This window comes from Pipistrellus kuhlii, unplaced genomic scaffold (genome assembly GCF_014108245.1).
Source record: "Pipistrellus kuhlii isolate mPipKuh1 unplaced genomic scaffold, mPipKuh1.p scaffold_m20_p_1, whole genome shotgun sequence".
In the NCBI taxonomy this organism is placed as follows: domain Eukaryota; kingdom Metazoa; phylum Chordata; class Mammalia; order Chiroptera; family Vespertilionidae; genus Pipistrellus; species Pipistrellus kuhlii.
Genome location: NW_023425404.1, coordinates 26,108,516 through 26,122,529, shown reverse-complemented (window position 1 = coordinate 26,122,529; position 14,014 = coordinate 26,108,516). Strand labels below are relative to the sequence as shown.

At 40.5% G+C, this 14,014-nt stretch overlaps 2 protein-coding genes across 3 annotated transcripts in view; one reads left to right on the top strand and one right to left on the bottom strand.

Moving 5' to 3' along the window:
• Positions 1–1,520: 1,520 nt before the first annotated feature.
• Positions 1,521–9,673, top strand: LGALS3 (galectin 3). Its single transcript, XM_036436101.1, has 6 exons — positions 1,521–1,539; positions 2,199–2,348; positions 2,454–2,720; positions 4,516–4,604; positions 7,880–8,036; positions 9,382–9,673. The coding sequence occupies exons 1-6, from the start codon at positions 1,525–1,527 to the stop codon at positions 9,562–9,564; spliced, it is 861 nt and encodes a 286-aa protein (XP_036291994.1). The 5' UTR covers positions 1,521–1,524; the 3' UTR covers positions 9,565–9,673.
• A 2,693-nt stretch (positions 9,674–12,366) lies between these two features.
• The window catches only part of DLGAP5 (DLG associated protein 5), a 40,445-nt gene continuing 38,797 nt past the window's right edge, over positions 12,367–14,014 (bottom strand). For both annotated transcript variants that reach the window (XM_036436088.2, XM_036436095.2), the window contains one exon: positions 12,367–12,731. In XM_036436088.2, coding sequence (XP_036291981.1) covers positions 12,591–12,731 — 141 coding nt within the window. In that variant the 3' untranslated portion in view covers positions 12,367–12,590. The remainder of the gene's footprint in view (positions 12,732–14,014) is intronic.

Below are 14,014 nucleotides of genomic sequence, written 5' to 3'. Positions count from 1 at the left end.
TATAGATATAGATATAGATATAGATAGATATAGATATGGAAAAAGAAAATAATCAAGTAAATATCATGAGTGAGCAACTCAAGGAAAACAGATTCTGTGGTTTGTTTTTTTTTGGTTGTTTTTTTTTTTTTTTTTTACAGAGAGGAAGGGAGAGGGAGAGAGAGTTAGAAACGTCGATGAGAGAGAAACATCGACCAGCTGCCTCTTGCACATCCCCTACTGGGGATGTGCCCACAACCAAGGTACATGCCCTTGACCGGAATCGAACCTGGGACCTTTCAGTCCGCAGGCTGACGCTCTACCACTGAGCGAAACCAGTCTCAGCCAGATTCTGACTGTTTAAGGTCCAAGTAGGTAATTTTGACCATAGCATGGGTGATCCTGAGTCAGGAAAACTCACCCAGGCCTCAGGATTGGGAATCCGCCCTCCTCCCCTCAGTGCTGGAGTGTCTGCCGTGGAAGCAGGTATCAAACACCCTGGCAGTTACAAGGAGGAGCAGGAGAAGGTAGGAATGGTGTGTCAAGCAAGGCCAACCCCTGAGGCAGCTTTGGGCAAGGCACACCCCAAAATATTTTCCTCCACATTGCCCAACTTTAAAAAAAAAACAAAAAACTTTAATCTGTTATAATGCCAAATATCTCACTTGGAACAACATGTACTTTTTCAAAACAGCAAGCGTTTTGTGCCTGCCTGACTTTTTCATTGCTCCACAACCAAGGCTTAGCTCAAACACCTCCCCTTGCTTCTAAGAGCCTGGTTGTGACTTCCTGAAGCACACCGTCTGGCTCATGGCATGGGTGTTTGTGATCCCTCCGGCCTGTGGAGCCTTTGACCACACAGGCCTTGGCCTGTCCATCTTCACACCCAGGCAGGAGCCTGCACCACACCCGTGCAGAACAGGCACAAATGTGTGCACAAGAAGGAACCAATAATCGGCAGAACTATATCTGAGGGGCATGTCTTTCAGATCCTAAGAATCAACCACCTCTGCTTTCTTCCTAAAACCAGAAGAGGGCAAGGGGCTGTCTGTGGGAACCAGGGGATGCGGGGGAGGTTGATATTAACATGCAGGGCCTTTGTAAGAGGTATTGGGTGAAGGAACACAGGAAGGACAGTGAAGGAGGACCAAAGTGAAGCCAGGACTGTGCGCATTCGTTACCCAGGAAAGGGGCAGAACGTGTTCGCCCTCAATCTTCTCTCTCCTGCGTTGTACGGCCTGGCACTCCCAGGATTCAGAACACCTGCTAGTGTGATGGGAGCCAAAAGCTACGGGTTAATGAGGGTTTGCTAATCCAGTTGGAGTGCATCTCCACGATCTGATGAGACCCCATTGTGGTTCCATGCTATTGATTTAGACGTATTTTGGAAACAGATTGCCTTGTGCTAGAAGAATGCCCGTAAATGGACTAGAATTACACAACAAACTACTTGTGATGTTCAATTTAAATGGAAACTCATGAAATCTTTTCAGATCAAATCGTAACCTATCTTCTTTTTTTTTTTTTTTTTCTCATCTCAGGAAAATGGACAGCTCTTGGGTAAGTGTTCTATGTCTGCTGTCTTACTTTCTAATCATATGTAGGTGGAGAGTTTTGTTTTCAACACCAGACTTTCCCTTCTAACGCCTGGTGTCTTCCTCTGGCCTCACCTGTCTAATGAGGGTTTGTTGGCCAGAGTCATGTTTTTCCAGTAATAGATTTGGGAAGAAAGCCAGGTAGAGAGGCCTGGGTCTCACTAAGAGGAGCCCCTCAACCAAAGGCCTGGGACTGAAGTGGGTGGATTCCATGGGCCAGGAGCTGAAAAATATTCCATGGGCCTGGAGCTGAGAAATATTCCCGACAATGGGAAGTGCGGTAAGTCTGAGCATCCTGATTTTTGTGATTATTTTTCTCATGTCAGTTAGAAAATACATGCTTTTACATTGAGGATGGATAGCTCTATTTCAGCAAGTTACAAAAATGCAACCCTGCACAATATGAGATGATGGGCAACATGTACTGATAAAGTGCATGTAATCCCAAAGTCTAATTTTAGTCTTGGGAACTCAAAACTATATAAAAGATGGAAAATTTTTTATGGATATGAGTTGTATATTTTCATATGTCCCTCCACTTTGGATGTCTTATTCCTGTTTTCCTGAAAATTCTGTTTTTGTGAATGTTTTTCACCCAGGAATTGTTTGTATCTTTTTTTCCAGCTTAATGATGCCAAAGCTGAGTCTGGGAACCCCAACCCTCAAGGATGGCCCGGTCCATGGGGAAACCCACCTGCTGGGGCAGGAGGCTACCCGGGAGCTGCCTATCCTGGGACTTACCCCGGGCAGGCACCTCCTGCTGCCTACCCGGGAATGACACCTCCTGTCTACCCCGGGCAGACACCTCCTACTGCCTACCCCGGGCAGACACCTCCTACTGCCTACCCCGGGCAGACACCTCCTACTGCCTACCCCGGGCAGACACCTCCTACTGCCTACCCCTGGCAGACACCTCCTGCTGCCTACCCCGGGCAGACACCTCCTACTGCCTACCCCGGGCAGACACCTCCTGCTGCCTACCCCGGGCAGACACCTCCTACTGCCTACCCCGGGCAGACACCTCCTGCCTCCTACCCTGGACAGGTACCTCCTCAATCCTCCCTTGACCCTCCACAACCTGCTTATCCCGGACAAAATACCCAAGACATCTTCCTTCCACAACCAAATGTGCCTGCTGGAAGACTGGTAAGATGGAATCAGTCATTTCATGCACTTGATTGTGACCAGGACAAAGCTAATGGAGAATACGGCCATTGTGTGGGCTGTGGTGCCATTAGCTGGTTCTGGGCACTCACCCTTGCAAAGCGCTGCAGGGAGACCTGAAGCTTTACTCTCACTGCTTAGGGCCATAGTCTAGGAATAGCACAGTGTATGCTCATCCAATAGAAAAAAAATCATTATTTGTATTGAGTTTAGCATGTGCAGTGTTGGCATAAAGAGAAGCTAATGCATCTGTTGAAGGCAGCTGTAAAACAGCTTTAATAAAAATCAATTTAAGAGCTTAGTAATGGGAGAAAGTTTTCAATATTAGTATTAATAAACACTGTGTAGACAGCATGTCCAGCAGTGTGCTTCTACATTTGAATGATCTCATTTGAACCCATAACCACCTGATAAGATACTGTTATTATCCCCTTTCCAGATGAAGAAATGGGACAATAGCATTATATTACCTTGCCCAGGACCATAGAGAGAACATGGGGGGAGAAGAACCAAGATAATCTAGTTTTAAAAAAAAACCTTCTAAAGATAATTTTGTCATTTAAGGATAGAATTTTCATTTATATTAAAATGCATTTTAGTAAAGAAATTCTACGCACAAAACCTTAAGTCTGTAGGGCTTTAGACACATCTCAGACACAGATCCTTCCCTTCTAGAGTTATAGTCCAGCTGGGAAGTAAGCAGATATGAGGAAAGAGTTCAATAACAGCCTGGGAGCAGATCCTTTCAGGAGTAGGTAGAAGGTGGCACAGGTGGCATCTGATCTGCTTTTAGGTCAACTTAGAGGAAAGTGCAGAGAAAGCGTTGGGGGTGTGGGTGGCATTGGGCAGGGTCTAGATCCAGATGGTTAGTCCACTGCAGATACAGGGGAACAAGGAGTCTATACAAAGGAAGAGGCAGTTGGGAGAGAGGCTACAGAGGGAGAACCTTAGGTCTGCTGGTTAAGTCTTAGGAGTCAGAAATGACTGGCTTTTCAAGACAGGATATCTAGGGCACCAAAAAAAGGATTGGCTGGAGAGGAAGCAGGAGAGACAATTCCAGTTCATACCTGTTGAATCTGCAGCACCAGTAGCAAATCCAGAAGGAGGAAGTACTGGGCTAGTACTGATCAGGGCTAGAGATAAAAGACTTGGATAATAGTTGGACCTGGGGGTAGGGGGAATTTAAAAGGGAAAAAAGAAGAGGCCAATGATGGAGATTTGGGGAATATTTACAGTACCTACTATTTGCGGAATGAACTAGGAAATGTATTAACTGGAAGATGTTTATTCCACAAATATTGAGTATCTGCCACACACTAAGTACTCTGCTGATGCTGAGAGTAAAACATATGAGAACACAGAAGCCCAAGAATGTGACATAATGAAATATGTTATGTGATAAGAGCCTTAAGAGTGGCCTAAAATAGGTAATGTTGATTGCAAGGTCTAGCTTAAGCCCCTTCAAAAGATAGTCTAAAAAAATAATGAGTTATAGATCGGAATGGCCCTAGTAGTTAGAGCTACAATGCTCCAAAAAGAACTATGTTCTGCCTTTGGCATCAATTAACAATGGCTTAATTCTCAATTATTAGTTGTGCATGTAGGGAACTTACCTCTTCAGGCCCTGGGCAAGGTGGCCCGAGAGTCTGACAGATGGCTTAACTTAAGGTTATATGTTAGTCACATGTATTAAGTGTTTGAGCATTAGCAACTTCTTTTTCTTTCTTTCCCCAAGAAAACATGACTCTCTATTAATACACATATTTTTCATTCCCAGACTATGCCTTATGAAAATGTTTTCCCTGAAGGACTCATGCCCCACATGCTGATAACAGTGATGGGTATAGTGAATCTCAATGCAAAGAGGTAAAGAGCAAACTTTAAATATCTAACACATTTGTTGATTGGTTTTTGAATAAAGACTGATCGCCATTGAAATTCAATAGAATTTCTAAAACTACACATTTAAGAGTCTTGGCTCTTCCATAGTATGGGATTTACTCCATAAATCAATTCGTGTTCCCACCAACGAGACAAGGTTTCCCTCGCCAAGTCTTGGTTTTCTCCCAGAACCTGAATGGAACTGAGCTCTACATTGTGAGGAGAAAGAGGAAGAGCTGGGTTCCTCCTGGCAAGGGAAAGCTTTAGCATTAATGGCCATTAGAGTCTCTGTAATGTCATGTTTGGCCATCCCTTCACTCTGAAGCCTATAGTGTCTGAAAAGCCAAGCATGCACTTTAGATAACCATAAAAAATGAGGATTCCAAAGCAAGAAGTCTCACGTGTCATAGTGGTGAGTGGATCTGAAAGCTTGAATGGTATCCCACACTGTGTCCTCACACTCATGCAAGTCTCCCTGCAGCACACAGGTCTCAGCTCTCGAGCTTGGCTGCCATGCCCGTCTTCACAGTGGGTACCACTGCAGAGTCACAGATTCCCATGGTGTTGGCCTGGTCTACAGATGACAAGTGTCAGGGTGGGGAACCCTGTCTTCTGAGTACTCACTATTTACTTGAAAGGTCTGAAAAGATTGTTCATCCAAAGAAGTCAACTTTTTCTTGCCGAAACCGGTTTGGCTCAGTGGATAGAGCATCGGCCTGCGGACTGAAAGGTCCCGGGTTCGATTCCAGTCAAGGGCATGTACATTGGTTGCGGGCACATCCCCGGTAGGGGATGTGCAGGAGGCAGCTGGTCGATGTCTCTCTCTCATCGATGTTTCTGGCTCTCTATCTCTCTCTCTCTTCCTCTCTGTAAAAAATCAATAAAATATATTAAAAAAAGAAAAAGAAAAGTTTCAAAGAAGTCAACCTTTTCCATTGGAACTGGTTTGACTGAGGTGAGCTAGGAGGGATAAGACCTTAAGCTGCTTCAGAGAAATCCATGCTGACTTGTGGCTGCCCTGGGATGCCCAGCTCTGGTGATCATCCCTGACTATGCTTACATATAATACAAACAGACTAAGGATATCTATCCTAAAGCCCTCCAGTCTGCTGAGGTTAGTGGTACCACTAAAGCTCCTGCAGCCATTAATTAATGTCTCTGGGTCTTATAAGTAGTATACAAAAGATACTGACTCAAGCTGTGTACACAGGTTTATTCAAGGATCCACAGACAGCCTCTATGAGTCTGTCACCTTGCTCCTGGTGAATCAACAAGAACCACCTCCTCTGTTACCAGGAGATGTACTGGCTTCTGATCGGTTCAATTTACATTCAAATAGCCCATTCACTCCAACCTCTAGCCAGCTTCCTCTGGCTTCTACTCTAAAGCTTATCTTACGGAAAATTACAAAACATATATATCCTTCTGCCCATGCGCTTATCCATCTTTCCTCCCAATAAGTACACCGTATTCTGTGCATACACATTCACAATTTGTTAATTTTAAAAAAATATATCTTTATTGATTTCAGAGCGGAAGTTAAGAGGGTGAGATAGAAACATCAGTGATGAGAGAATCATTGCCATACTGCCTCCTGTACACCCCCTACTGGGGGCGAGGGGTGGATGGAGCCCTTGACTGGAATAGAACCTGGGACCCATCAGTGTGCAGGCTGATGCTCTATCCCTGAGCCAAACCATCTAGGGCACAATTTGTTAAGTTCTGCTCCCCTCTTTCAACCCTTATCCCACAGAACTACACTGTATCTTTGTCTTTATTTAGGGTTATTGTTCTGGAAACTTAAACTCTAATTACATCAGAGATGTAGACTGAGATTGTGGTAGATCAAAACTAATTTTGGGCCGGGACCGGTTTGGCTCAATGGATAGAGTGTCATCTTGGGGACTGAAGGGTCCTGGGTTCGATTCTGGTCAAGGGCATGTACCTTGGTTGCAGGCATATCCCCAGTAGAGGGTGTGCCAGAGGCGGCTGATCATTGACTCTCTCTCATCGATGTTTCTCTCTCTCTCCCTTCCTCTCTGTATAAAAATCAATAAAATATATTTAAAAACAAAACAAAACAAAAAACAAACTAATTTTGGTTGAAATGGCCAAGGCGATAGGAAACTGAAATAATTGTTGCTTGGTCCTGCACATTCCATGTAAGGAATGAGAAGAAAAGGGAATGCTTAAGGTGGTAGAGATGACCATATCTTCAGCCATTGGATATTTGGTCAAATACTATTTCTATTGCCATTTGACTCTTTTGATCCTTTCCCTGTGAATACATCTATGGTTGGGTCTGTCACTGGGTGAATCCAAATACCCAGGGAATTATTTTTATTAATTTTTTAAATATATATTTTATTGATTTTTTTTTTATAGAAAGGGAGCTAGAAATATCGATCAGCTGCCTCCTGCACCCCCCCCTCCCCCACCAGGGATGTGTCCGCAACCATGACCTTGACCGGAATAGAACCCGGGACCTTTCAGTCTGCTGCCGATGCTCTATTCACTGAGACAACCTGGTTTCAGCACCCAGGGAATTATTATTAGTGGGTCAGGAGTGCAGATTCTGTTTTAAAACAAGAATACTAGCAGATTCTGATGTTGGTGCTCTGTGGAGCACACTTTGAGAAATTGGGGGGTGGGGTTAGTACTTTAATAGTCAGGGGACTTGTGTTTGTGTTAACATCCAAGGAGAAGGAAAGAGGTCAAAAAGTTAAGCCAGCACTTGCATCAATTCCACTTCACATTATGGAAAGTTCAACACATCGTCATGATTTCACAAGGTAGCAACAGGACCTTAAGTTCATAATCTCATTCTGTTTCAGGACTAGGTTTTTGGTTAACTAGGAGGAAGCCAGGAAGTTGACCTCTTATTTATGTGACTGGCTTGCCATCAATAGGGATTAAAAGAAACCTGCAGGGCATGTCACCTGCAATGGAAAGCATAACCTGCCCTTAAAGTGGCTTCAAACCTCTATAAGGAAACCTTGAAGGGTTTTCATGAGTAGAAGGAAAAATAGGGGATTTACAAATGAAGAGAATATGACCAAAGACAGCTGGGCAAAAACAATTCAGCACGTACTGTTTTACTTCTAGTATTTTACTAATATTGGGCCTAATATATAGTTCGAACACATTCTCTGGTTTGTTTTCTGTTAAGAAAATTTCCCTGTATTCTTCTGTGTATTCTTCACTTGATGCAAATATAAAACTTGAATCATTTTACTAACTCTTGCCTTTGGTTTGTACAGTTTTGTTTTAGATTTCAAGATAAGGAATGATATCGCCTTCCACTTTAACCCACGTTTCAACGAGAAAGTCATTGTTTGCAATACAAACATAAATAATAGATGGGGACAAGAAGAAAGAACGGCGACTTTCCCATTTGAAGCTGGTAAACCATTCAAAGTAAGTTATTGCTATTGTTATGTATTGGTAATGTGTATCGCTCATAGGAAAATCACTCTAAAATTGTGATGCACTTTGAAGTGAATTTGGGGGAGCTATCCTGGGACACCTAATCAACTCCTCCCCATCCCAGGCGCCCATGATTATCAGTAGGCTGGAACAGAACTAGGGGCACACTCCCCAGCTCCTCACTGTTACCTCAGAATTTCAGCTTTTCTGGAAATGAGAAAAATAGCATCTTTAATAAAAAAGGCAGAAAGTCTCAGAAGGACTGAGACTTAGTTCCTTAAAAAAACACAGTGACATAGAAACCAAAACATTTTTAAATTAAAAATTAACTTAAATTAGTTGACATTTAATATTAATTTCAGGTGTACGGCACAGTCAAAATATTGTATTTTAATCCTAAAATTAATAATGCTTAGGAAAATAAAAATATATAAACTTTTAAATTAACTGAAAATGTTCTCTATCCTTTACATTTTGAAGGTTTCAACTTAGTGAATACCTTTCCAGTATTTTATATGACATACAGCACTTTTGATTTTTAAGCACTGCTTCACCAAATATTTAGTAGGTTCATAGTACTAGTTGGATTGACTGTAGAGTGGGTAATGACGCAACTAGACTAGAAGATCCTTAAGGGGAGAGACAAATAAGGACCATATTCTACATTTAATGTATAATCTTTCAGTATCAGAACATTGTTTAGATATATTTCATTGTTTAGATATGTGATAATTCAACCAGTACTCTATTGATGAAACTTTGGAAATATTACCAATAAAATCTGGGAAGGTTTTATTTATTTTACTAAAATACTGTACTAACTTTGCTTATTCTTCTTTGCTTTCTAGAAGAATAATTTTATTAAAATATACATGTTTAAAACTGAGATATTGCCAAAGTGCAAAAAGGGTGTAAGAGTTAAACACATTCACTATTGGGAGACTGTTTTCCCTCTTCTTGCCCAAAGTGGTCATTATCCAACTTCATAGCATTTGCTGATCTGTTAGGGGATACCTACTTTAGTGTTTATTTTTACTTTTAGATGCTGTAGGCCATATGAAAACTTTTTATGTAGACACATTCTTTTATGTAGATACATCATTTATGTAAAGAGTATTTATTCCTTTGTGGCTTCAACTATATATATTCTAAAATTTGTCATTTTTATTTTGTGTAAATTTTTGAATAGTCTGGAATTTATTTTTTGCTGTAAAGTTACTTTTTCAGGATTTTAATCTGTTCCACAAAAGATGAAATGTGGACACCTTGAGCTCAGGACAGACTGGTTTTGGAATCAACGGGTCATTTCTAACATTTTGTGTATGTGCCATTTCAGATACTAGTACTGGTTGAATCCCAGCACTTCAAGGTTGCAGTCAATGACAATCACTTGTTGATGTACAATCACCGGATGAAAAATCTCAAGGATATCAAATCATTGGTAGCTTCTGGTGACATCAGTCTCACTTCTATTTCACACACCGACATAACCTTAACGCAGCAATCTTTTAAAAATTAAAAAGGAATGTAAACTTTACCCATTTAAAAGTTTCATGCTCAAAGTGAAAAATTTTGCCTTTATTCAATATCCTTCTTATAAATCATCCACTTAATAAATATTCTAAGAGCTAACTATTTATTTGTCATTAATCTGGGGCAGTCTATTCTTGATAATGAACAAGGGACTCAAGGGTAAAAGAAATATGTAGAGCCCTAACTGGTTTGGCTCAGTGAATAGAGTGTCGTCCTGAGGACTGAGGGGTCCCAGGTTTGATTCTAGTTAAGGGCATGTACCTTGGTTGCAAGCACATCCCCAGTAGGGGGTGTGCGGGAGGCAGGTGATTGATGTTTCTCCCTCATCGATGTTTCTCCCTATTCCTCTCCCTACCTCTCTGTAAGAAATCAATAAAATATATTAAGAAAAAGAAATATGTAGCAAAGGGGCTATGATATAATAGGTCATCAATAAATGAAAATTCCCTTTTGATTTTGGAAAGGGTTTTGTTCTACCCAAGCAATTTTCTTTCATTTAGTCTTTAAGGATTTTCCTAATACCTCATAATTCTGGAGTCCAATATCCCAAGAACACTATCTATTTGTAGGGGACACTGATAGCTGCCAACACAAAAATCCATTCCCGATGTCCTAATAATTGTGATTTTATTCAGGTATGATCCCAGATTCAGTAGGGAATCATTAGTTTAAGCCAATCCCCCCACTCCTCAGTCTTACTGCAGAGAGACATGTGGCATTAGCTGGTCTAACTAGACCACAGGAAAGAACACAGCTCTGATTACCACTAGCAGCCACATTATGACCCCAAAGGACTCAGCTTCAGACACGTGCCAAGGACAACAGAATGAAGGGGAGGAGGGGGGGAAGGACAACAGAATGTTGGACCTTGATGTCAACATTGAACTGTTAACCTGTTAACCAGGGAGTTCCCTTTTTAATGACGCAACCTGTAACGGGCGCGTACTCTTTCACAGGGCGTGTCAGTACGTTACGCCCGGAGGATGTAATTTCAAATTATTTTTTTTTATTTATACTTAATGAAAATAAATGAAATATATATATATTTTCGTTTATTTATATATATAAAGCACAAAGGAAAATACAAAATAACAAAAAAATAGAAAAGAATACCGACCAAAAAAAAATGGACACGTCGAATTAAAAAATTATAAATTTTACAAACAATGATAAAGATTACAAAAAATAGCCGAAACCGGTTTGGCTCAGTGGATAGAGCATCGGCCTTCGGACCTAAAGGTCCCGGGTTCGATTCCGGTCAAGGGCATGTACATTGGTTGCCGGCACATCCCCAGTGGGGGGTGTGCAAAAGGCAGCTGATCAACTTACGAAATATATTTCCTTATTGCTAAGCCAGTTTGAGTTCATTTTATTATTATATAGCAGCAAAAACTTTCTAAATGATTCACTAGTACACCTTATCAAACTTACCACCATAGATTCTAAGCCTTGGGTTACTTTGCACCAATATCTTTTACATATTCATTCTTGAGCCCTTAGAAAACTCTAACTTTTATATATACTACTTTGTTCTGCCTGTCTTACTTGAATTGTTCAATTACAGTCTGTTAATGAATAAAAGCTATTTTCATATTTTGCTAAGACTTCAGGCATTTAGAGAATATTCTTTTTTTTTTTTAAATATATTTTATTGATTTTTTACAGAGAGGAAGAGAGAGGGATAGAGAGTTAGAAACATTGATGAGAGAGAGTCATCGATCAGCTGCCTCTTGCACACCCCCTACTGAGGATGTGCCCGCAACCAAGGTACATGCCCTTGTCCGGAATCGAACCTGGGACCTTTCAGTCCGCAGACCGACGCTCTACCACTGAGCCAAACCGGTTTCGGCTAGAGAATATTCTTCTAAGTCAGCACCCCACACAGCTTCAGAATTGCTTACATGGATTTAATAAATACTGTCTTTCCCAAAAGCCTAACACCCTTCCTATGACAACAAAACAACATGTGTTTTCTTGTTTGAAAACCCCTAATCTTGGTGGAGAAGGGGGTGTTACCCATAAAGTTCTTGCTTATTTTTCAACTTGAAGGCAGAAATAACTGGGCCTGGGTACAAGCTTTAGCTACTCTGAATCTTCTTGGTGCTCTGCTATTCTGACAGCCCTGCCTTCTACAAATCTATAGCTAAGATTTTTATAAAAGAGATTAAGTGATTAACATAATTTTCTTTTCTTTTTTTTTAAAATATATATTTTATTGACTTTTTACAGAGAGGAAGGGAGAGGGATAGAAACATCGATGAGAGAGGACCACTGATCAGCTGCTTCCTGCACACCCCTCACTGGGGATGTGCCCACAGCCAAGGTACATGCCCTTGACCAGAATCGAACCCGGGACCCTTGAGTCTGCAGGCCGATGCTCTATCCATTGAGCCAAACCGGTTTCGACTGACATAATTTTCTTCAAAGGAAGAAGGAATTTCCTTCAAAGCCTGTCATTCATGTGAAGGGGAAAATGGGAAAGGCAGGAATTTAATGGGCACTTAGTTAACCATTTGAAACTGTAACATGCAAACTGACAGGTGAGCCAGAAAGCTCATCCAAAGAAACTCAGTATACCCTGGAAAATCAATATGCAAAGCTGTTCAACGTTGACAAATTTAAAGTTCAAACTAAAAATAAAGTATGAAAGGATACAAATATTTCTGTCAAAGTTTAGTATTATATTTTCATTAAGTTGAAGCTTACTCATAAGCCGAGTAAGTGTTGTTAGCTTTAAGCTTATACATCTTAAAGAAGAGAGGCAAGGCATGGTATATCTTTTATTCTGTCTGCATGGCTGTTGTAAAAAATATCCCCACTTCCCTTAGAAACAGTATCATATGTAAAACACACTTGGATGAACACTGAGTATTATGTAAAATATTACATGACACCATATAAATGGGTTGCGTAGAAGCGAACAAAAGTACAGTCTTCAACCTTTTGGTATTCTAAGAATATACCCCACAGCATTGATAATAAGAAGGAAAATGTTTGGAATTATTTTTACATTCAAAGTTCTTCTGGTTGTTCCCCTCTGAGGGCCCTTAGGGGTGAAAAGGTAATCAGATTACCACCAAAGGAAATGTGTCTGGCATGTTCTCGATGTCTCCTCTCCACAGGAGTAAATGGATTACTGCAGTTTAGGTCCGTCTAGAGAATAAATTCAGAGAAGTCACTTAAGGAACCATTAAGAGTTTCACCAACTGACTTCAACATTGCAAGCTAATAGTAAATTAATAACATAAATAACATTTCCACATAACAAATTAATAACATAATGATTGTGCAACTTTTCAGTAGATTTAATTTCAAATAGTTTTTCATTGAAAAGGTATATTAACAATACATGCCTAAAAGGGTGATTAGTAATATGCAAATGCACTTCAGTAGCATCTGCATGATGAATACAATTGAGACCATATCTTACATCATATGCAGATTTCACAAACCTACTCTAACCATATAACAGCACTTAATAGGCCTTTTACTTGAAGGCCTATTTTTATACTTTTTGTTAACCCTTATCCGAGGATATTTTTCCATTGATTTTTTTAAAGAGAGAGAGAGAGAGAGAGAGAGAGAGAGAGAGAGAGAGAGAGAGAGAGAGAGAGAGAGAGAGAGAGAGGGAAACATTCATGTGAGACATCAATCACTTGACTACTGCACACAGCCAGACTCCAGCCTATCCAGGGATGGGGATCGAGCCTGCAAACGAGGTATGTGTCCCTGACTGGAATCCAACCCAGGACCCTTCAGTCCACAGGCCAATGCTCTATCCACTGAGCAAAACCAGCTAAGGCTGGTCTAAATATTTTGGTCTAAACAGATGAACATATAAAAAATTTAAATATAATTTCTAATATTTATGAAAGTAGAAAAGAATTCACAAGGAGAAAAAAGCATAAGGTACTAAGATTTACCAATAAGATAATGTATAATTATAAAACAATTTGAATATTATGAATATATCAGAACCATCTGAATTCCCTTATACATAATAAGTTGTTTTTCTCTGTCTGCATTCAAGATTCTCTCTTTTCCCTTAACTTTTGCCATTTTAATTATAATATGTCTTGGTGTGGTTCTCTTTGGATTCATCTTATTTGGATTTCTCTAAGCTTCTTGGACCTGGATATGTTTTCTTTCACAGATAGGATGCTTATAGCTATTATTTCTTCAAATGATTTTTCTGATCTTCTCTTCTCTTTTTGGGACTCTTACAATGCAAATGTCATTCTGCTTGATGTTGTTCCATGGGGTGCTGAAAGTGTCTTTACTTTTATTTATTTATTTATTTTTTTATTTTTAAAATATATTTTATTGATTTTTCTTACAGAGAGGAAGGGAGAGAGATAGAGAGCTAGAAATGTCGATGAGAGAGTCATCGACCAGCTGCCTCTTGCACACCCCCCACCGGGGATGTGCCCGCAACC

What these genes read in the sequence shown, in the direction of transcription:
- LGALS3 (XM_036436101.1), top strand. An exon ending in CTCCTGCTGCCTACCCGGGA is followed by an intron (nt 2,349 to 2,453) that starts ATGACACCTCCT and finishes GCCTACCCCGGG; the next exon opens with CAGACACCTCCTACTGCCTA. An exon ending in AAGCTGGTAAACCATTCAAA is followed by an intron (nt 8,037 to 9,381) that starts GTAAGTTATTGC and finishes GTGCCATTTCAG; the next exon opens with ATACTAGTACTGGTTGAATC.